Here is a 6,537-nt window from a genome sequence, read left to right on the forward strand (position 1 = left end):
CTTCAGCAGAGCTGCTCTGACCTTCGTGGTGTTTCGGTTTAGCCCCTGAGTGACACTCCTGGGATGCCAAACTTACAGGAGGAGAGTTCTGAAGATGTGGTCTGAGGATTTGTCCTCACGGAGTAGGCAGGGATTCTGAGCTAGCTCTTTTTTTATCAACCCCAAGAACTAGAAGCAGAAGAGGCACTGCTCTGCTCTGCTCTTTGGCTCACATCTCCACCTGGCCCTGCCATGTGGAAGCCCCGCCACGTGCTTGAGGTTCTCCACCCTGTGGTCCATGGACCAAGAGGGTTGTGCTGAGGAAAGCAAGATTGGTTCAATTTGCTAGAACTGCCTATTAAAATTGCAGCAGGTTTCCAAAGCAGCAGATAAAAAACTGCATCTGCAAGCTCCGTTCCCTGGTGTTGCCCAGGCTTGGTTGCTCCTGCTGACCAGCCTGCTGAGGCTTGGATGGAGTCCCACGCTCAGCCCTGCCCCATAAAGGGGAGTTACTACTCCAGCAGCACGTTCTTGATTAGCGCCTTCCAGGACAGCACGTGTCAGAGAAACAGCTACAGAACCCTTCTCCCATCCAGTGCATCCAGCTCTGTGCCCGTCATCACCTCAGTGGTGTTGAAAGTAATTGGAGATTAGGCATCTCCACGCCCTTGGAAATCTACCTCCTGCTAAAGTGACTGCAAACCTCTGTGCCCTTGGAGTGCTTTGAGTCGTATTCTGGCCATCTAAGGGGGTGCTGAGTGGGAGGTGAGCCCCTCCAACACCTGGCAAACTCCACACATCCCTACGGGTACCAGGGCATTGAAGACAGCGGGGAACTGGCGGAGTTACAAAAGTGGGTCAACTCACCTGTGAAGTATTCTGGGTCAGGTACTAAGAAGCAAATAAGCTCTTTATGTTGCCTAAATTACAAGTGGGTAAACTTCGTGTACTGGGATTTATCCCTGACTACCCTGCTAAAGGAATGTGCTCCAAAATGGCTCATGCTGAAGAGGACACGGTCAAGCACCTTTGGTGGAGGAAACTAAGTCAGCAGCCCCCAAATGGTCTGGTGTTAATGGATTTAATGCTTCCCCTCCCCTACCTGGTGCAGTAACTTTTCTCTAGGGACAAAGCTTAAGAAAGAATCAGCCAAGCCCTTGTGTAGCTTGTGGTTTGGCTTCCTGCCCGCTCTGCCCTTCAAGCAGGAAATTCTCAAAGGGAAGGGAGTGCTTTGTGAAGCTACCTTAAGACTCTGCCACTTCTCTTGTAGTCAGAACTTAACATCAGGTCATCTGGAACTCCTGGAAGCTGACCAGACAGACTGATGGCGCCTACAGAAGACATTTAAGCAACTTCTCTACCTTGATCATTTTCCCTCATCTTTTGTCCTTTACGTCCTTGATTGCTGTTATTCAGACCTGAGATAATACACTCCTGATATCACTGAGATGGGAGAGACAAGCAAGGAGGAAGAGATCAAAGGAAGGAGAAGAAAGAGAAGATGCCAAAGGCAGAAGAAGAAAGAAGGAAGATGCCAAATACTTCCTTGATTTACCTACTTTACATACCCGGCACACAAAGTTTCAGAAATTCTTAATGTACTTAATTTCCAGAGTTCTGGGTTTGCCACGTAATCACCAGACAGCAGGAGACTGTCAGCAGGGGCCATGGGCATCCTCTTTTCCACCAGCAGAGGAAGTAGCTTGAAAGCTGGATCCAGAAAGCCCAGGAGGCCCTTGGCACCTGTGAGCGTTGGCCGGACTTGAAAAGAAACCCGGCAGCACAAACTGGGAGACGAGTACGGCTAAAATATCTTTCTGCTTCCCTCTGCCGGCCAGAAAACAGCAGTACCTATGTAATTCCTGCAAAACAGGGAAGGGTCGGGGTGAAGAACAGCAAAAGATAAGAGGGGTCATCTTGCACTGTCACTACACAAGCATTAACTCAACTGATTTCTTTGAATTTGCTCCTGAATTTCAGAAATGCAATGTACGTGTGTCCTGGAGAGCTCAAGAAGATTGGAAATGGGGTCAAATACAGGTGGGTGAACAGGCAGGGAGATGGCAGAGAGCTGGGCGCTGTATGTGGAGTAATTTCAAGGTTTAAACCAATAATATTCCTGTACCGTTTTTCTCATCCTGTTATCAGTTGTGATTACAAAGTTAATTTAACAACCTTGATCTAAACTTAGTCGCTATTCCTGTTACAAAACAGGACCATTATGAGTTGCAAAAAAAATTCAAAACAAAACCATAAACTTCAAACATTTTTGTTACTCCCTGGGTGATACCGAAATCTCTTTGACTGAGGGTTAAATCCCTCTTTTTCTTAGTCTGAGATTACTTTTCTATGGTATTTATAAGGGCTGGAGGAAATCTTAAAACCTAAAAGGAACAGCCAACGATACCAGAATTCTGAATATGGAGATAAAGGAAACATGTAACTACAACTCCAGCTCTCATTTAAAATGTGTAAGTTAAAGGCAAATCTAACATTAATGCAGTATTCAAGTCAAGAAATCAGCAGTCATTTCTGCATTGAATTTCCCTGTTTTATTTAAGCAGCAAATGGGAAAAAAACACTTTGAAGCACAACTGTTGATGAATGGGCTTTAAGGGTGACTCAGTGCTGTTCCATCGCTTTTGCAGATTGTCCTCATTTACTGAGTCAGGCATCTTCACAACTCCCTTCACTGGACTGACCCTCTCTAAATTAAAAATCTGAAGAGAGATGCTGAGTGCCCAGCTCCTGCTGAACTCGGATGCTGGGCTGCCTCGTGCCACCCATGAAGCACTGCATTTTGCAGGCCTGGAATGAACTGCCTTGTCTTGGCGCTCTTGTTGACTGCCAAGAAATGGTGAGGTGAAGTCACTACTATTTTTCAAACTGCATAGTCTTGCACAGACATATCATGACAAAAACACTGATCCCTCATCTAATCAAGCTCTGGCATTAGTTACTGCCAGTCACAGAGCTGCACTAGTGCTGCATTGGGGAACTATCAATATAAGGTCACTGAAAATATGTGTGCTTCTGAACAAGGACAGTACAGGTCTTAAGGTAAGCTCTGCAATTAGAGGGAAGGTTAGTGGGGGGAAGAGGTCTGAGCAACTGTCAGGGAGAGGGCTCTTATGGAAGTGATGTACAGGATGAAGAGGTCAGTGAGCAAACAGCAAACTTTCCACTGCTTTGCAAAACGCACAGCAACCAGAAGGTTATGATCTGATGATCCTTATCCCCTTGTGCTGGTTTGTCCCCAAGGGGAGCAATTTTGGACCTGAAACAGCTCTAAATGGCAGCGGATATAAGTTGTTTCAGTTGACGCTTCCAATTGGTTGGTTTTATTAATGAATCCTTGCATCCTTGCTGTGCTTTGAAGGAAAAACCTTTGCGTGGTTGGGGTCTTCCTTCTTCAGCTGTGAAATAACTGTTTAAAACAGCTTAAAAGTGCTGTTCCTGTTACAGCTGTACACGGTTACTGAGGAGCACTTTTCTGCTTGATGTGCCCTGTCCCCTGTCCTCACAACGCCTGTAAGCACCTGTGGGAAGGCAGGTGTCCGTGTCACAGAGCTACTGCCCGTCCAGTGTCACCACTCTGGGTGGCCCCACCATTTTGTTTCCAAAACAAACCAGTCAGAACCACTGAGGTGCCGCAGACAGACAGGGCCTGGACGGGCCGGGCTGGTTTTCTGCAGAGATGTAACCGGTCGGCCAGAACCTTTTGTTTTCTCCATGCAACGAACCGCTCCAGCGACAGCTGCCCGCTCACAGGCCGATAGTACCAGGAAGGGCCTGCAGGGAAGCAGCGGCCTGAGGGAAGGCCTTCTCCGTAGCCACCGGAAGCACCGCAAGGCCCCGCCCCGGTGATGGCGCGGTGCAGGCTGGGAATGGCAGGTACCGGACCGGGTGAGAGAGGTGCGCGCCGGGGGTGTCCCCTCCTTGTCCCGGTGAGGCGGCCGGGCGCGGTCGGTACCTACTGGTGACTGCTCGAGCGTCTCGGGGGGCTGCGGTACCGGCGCCTGAGGGAACGCGTACACCTGGTTGCCGAGACAACGGCCGACCCCGCTCTCCTCCAATCACAGCGCCCGTTACTTTGCGCCCTCCGGAAACCGCCCAATCACAAGCGAGCCCTTAAAGCCGCCGCTGCGCGCGGTTGGCTGAGGTGGGTCGGGGGCGATGTCTTCGCGCACGCGCCGTAAGGATGGCCCCGCCCCCGCTCGAAAGGAGCGGCGGAACCCGGCACCTTCCTCCCGCCCGCCCCCTCGGAACCCTGCGCCTCAGGCGGGCTCGGCCCATTGGCTGAGCCAGGCCTCACCCCCGCCCTCCAGCCAATCCCCGCCGGCAGCCGCGGCCCGGCCCCAGATTGACAGGTCTGGCGGCAAATGGGAAGGCGCGGGCAGGAGCGGCCGGCGGGGCTCGGCCGGGAGCCGAAGTTGTGGTGCGAGGGCCCGGGCCATGGGGACAGGGCGGGCGGCGGGCGCGGGCCGCTCCCGGAGGGGGCAGGTGAGTGCGGGGGGAGGCCGCCGCCTCTGTCCCTTCGGTGCGGCGAGTCTTCCGTGAGGGATTTTGATGGGGAACTAAACCCCCGCTGGGTTCCGGCTGCGGATCTTGGCTGGGCAGGGCGGCCGGCGGCGGGGAGGGCGGCCAGGGGCACCCTCAGCCGGGTTCCTCGCCATGGTGGCGGCTTTGAGCCCCTTCTCCCCTCACAACGGGGTGTTTCTGCCCTCTCACGGCCAGGCTGCCGTGCTGCCTCCGTGCCCCTAACGCCGGGACAGCCTGGGAGTTCAAGTAGTCCCTCCCAGGCCGAGGTTGGCCCAGAGAGTTGGGGTGGCCTGGGCATGGGATGGGTCCTGCTGCCTCAGGATGTGGCCACACAGGCCAGTTGCCCAGGGTCTGAGTCTAGGGAATGCTCAGCCTGCACCAGTTTGGCTGGTCTTTGAGTGGAGCAACGGGGACACGTCAGTTGTGAGGCTGACACCCCCATGGGGTCTGTCCCCCAGCATCCCCTCTGTACACAGGGGTCTTTCCACCGGTCCCCCCTCTCAGGGTTCCTGGTGCTCCTTGAGGTCTTTGGGGGAAGAAGCCATCGTGGTACACAGGGCTTTCAGACCGGTTTGCTGTGTGCAGTGCTTTCCAGACACCCAGAGTGAGTCTGCCCCTGAGGAATTCAGCCTCCGAACTCTGCTCACAGCAGTTACGCTGGCGTGACCTCAGTTTATGTGGAGAGCAGCACTGTCATCCCCAGCACGTGGGGATGGTGTGACTAATGCGATGCTGCCTCCCGAGCAGGCAACGGGCAGTAGAGAAATGAAAAGCAGGGCTTGGAGGACTTCGGAGACTCTTTTTGATAAGGGCTTTCCAAATGGCAAGGCCTGATGTTAAATGCCAACTGAATAAATCACCCTTGGGGCCCAGCCAGTTTGCCAGCTCTTGTAAAGCAAGGTCTGTGTTCTGTTTTTGAGACTTTGTAAGAAGGCATTTAAAAAAATCTATTTTCTCTGCTGGTGTGTGCAGCTTTTGGGTTGATCCCAGGGTTTTTTCTGTGGCCTATCCTTCAGCAGGATTTCATTTGCAGGTTTTGGACTATTGAGTTCATTTCATCTAATTCTTTTTTTTCTTTTTTTTTCTTAGTGTCACCTTGGAGGATTATAACCTTGCTGCCACACTGACTGGCTGGAAATATTGGCTTATCTACACTTCTGCCTGTGGTGCCTACCCTATCTTGGTGTAGTCTGGTGGAGAAAGAAAAGCAGCAGAAAGGCTACAGAGAAATTTTTTTGTGCTTCACTGAAGTAATTGTTGCTTGTCCAAGGCAAACAGGATGGATGGGAAGAAGTGGTACCAAGTCTCAGATAAGGCAGTTCCAGTAGAGTCCATATTTCTTCTCTAAAGAGAAGTTCCAGCATCAAAGAGGCTGAAAAGCAAACACTCCAACCAACCAAAATGGAAGGAGGCAACAGTCCAAATCTCCAACTTCAGCAGCTCCCATTGGCCACAGCAGCAGTTTCTGTGCAGCCACACACCGACTCCTTTTCTTACAAGGTCAGATTTCTACCCCGGTCTGTCCCTAGAAGGCCTTAACTATTCAAATAAGCTGATAATGCCACTGTATTTTGGTTATTTTTTTTTCAGAAAGCGTGCTGTCTTTGTATTTAGCCATGCCCGGAGGCCCCAGTGTATTATATCGTGTGTATATAAACTGTGAGAGAAAGGAGGAGAAATTCTGTGTCCTGAAGAAAGGACTAACAGTTAAAAGATGTGGATGTCTAAAGGTGGTCAGGTGCAATAAATTCTGCTAGGTGCCTTTTCAGACTAACCTGTACATCAGTAACTGGGATCAGATGTCCTGGTCTGCTGTACATGCAAGTGTTTGAACTTCAGGTGGGGGAGCCCACAGTCACACAGAGCCTGCTGCTGAGGTAGGACGTGATGCTGTAGTTCCTCCTTATTCTCCAACTGGGAACAGAGCTATTCCCAAACCAATTTCCTCTGAATCCCTGATTCTGAATGTTCTTGGAGAATCCCAGCAAGAAGGGCTTTTTTTTTTTTTTTTTTTTT

General features: G+C 51.2%; 1 protein-coding gene across 2 annotated transcripts in view; it reads left to right on the plus strand.

Annotated features, from left to right (window-relative positions):
- The first annotated feature begins 222 nt into the window (after window positions 1-222).
- Window positions 223-6,537, plus strand: part of NIPAL3 (NIPA-like domain containing 3) — a 16,062-nt gene continuing 9,747 nt past the window's right edge. The window contains exons 1-2 of one of the 2 annotated variants that reach the window (XM_014948642.1): window positions 223-2,019; window positions 5,611-6,021. In XM_014948642.1, coding sequence (XP_014804128.1) covers window positions 5,923-6,021 — 99 coding nt within the window. In that variant the 5' untranslated portion in view covers window positions 223-2,019; window positions 5,611-5,922. Of the gene's footprint in view, window positions 2,020-4,368; window positions 4,483-5,610; window positions 6,022-6,537 lie in introns of those variants that run through there. The other variant, XM_014948641.1, reaches the window with a different exon arrangement.

This window comes from Calidris pugnax, unplaced genomic scaffold (assembly GCF_001431845.1).
Source record: "Calidris pugnax isolate Ruff unplaced genomic scaffold, ASM143184v1 scaffold162, whole genome shotgun sequence".
Lineage (NCBI taxonomy): Eukaryota > Metazoa > Chordata > Aves > Charadriiformes > Scolopacidae > Calidris > Calidris pugnax.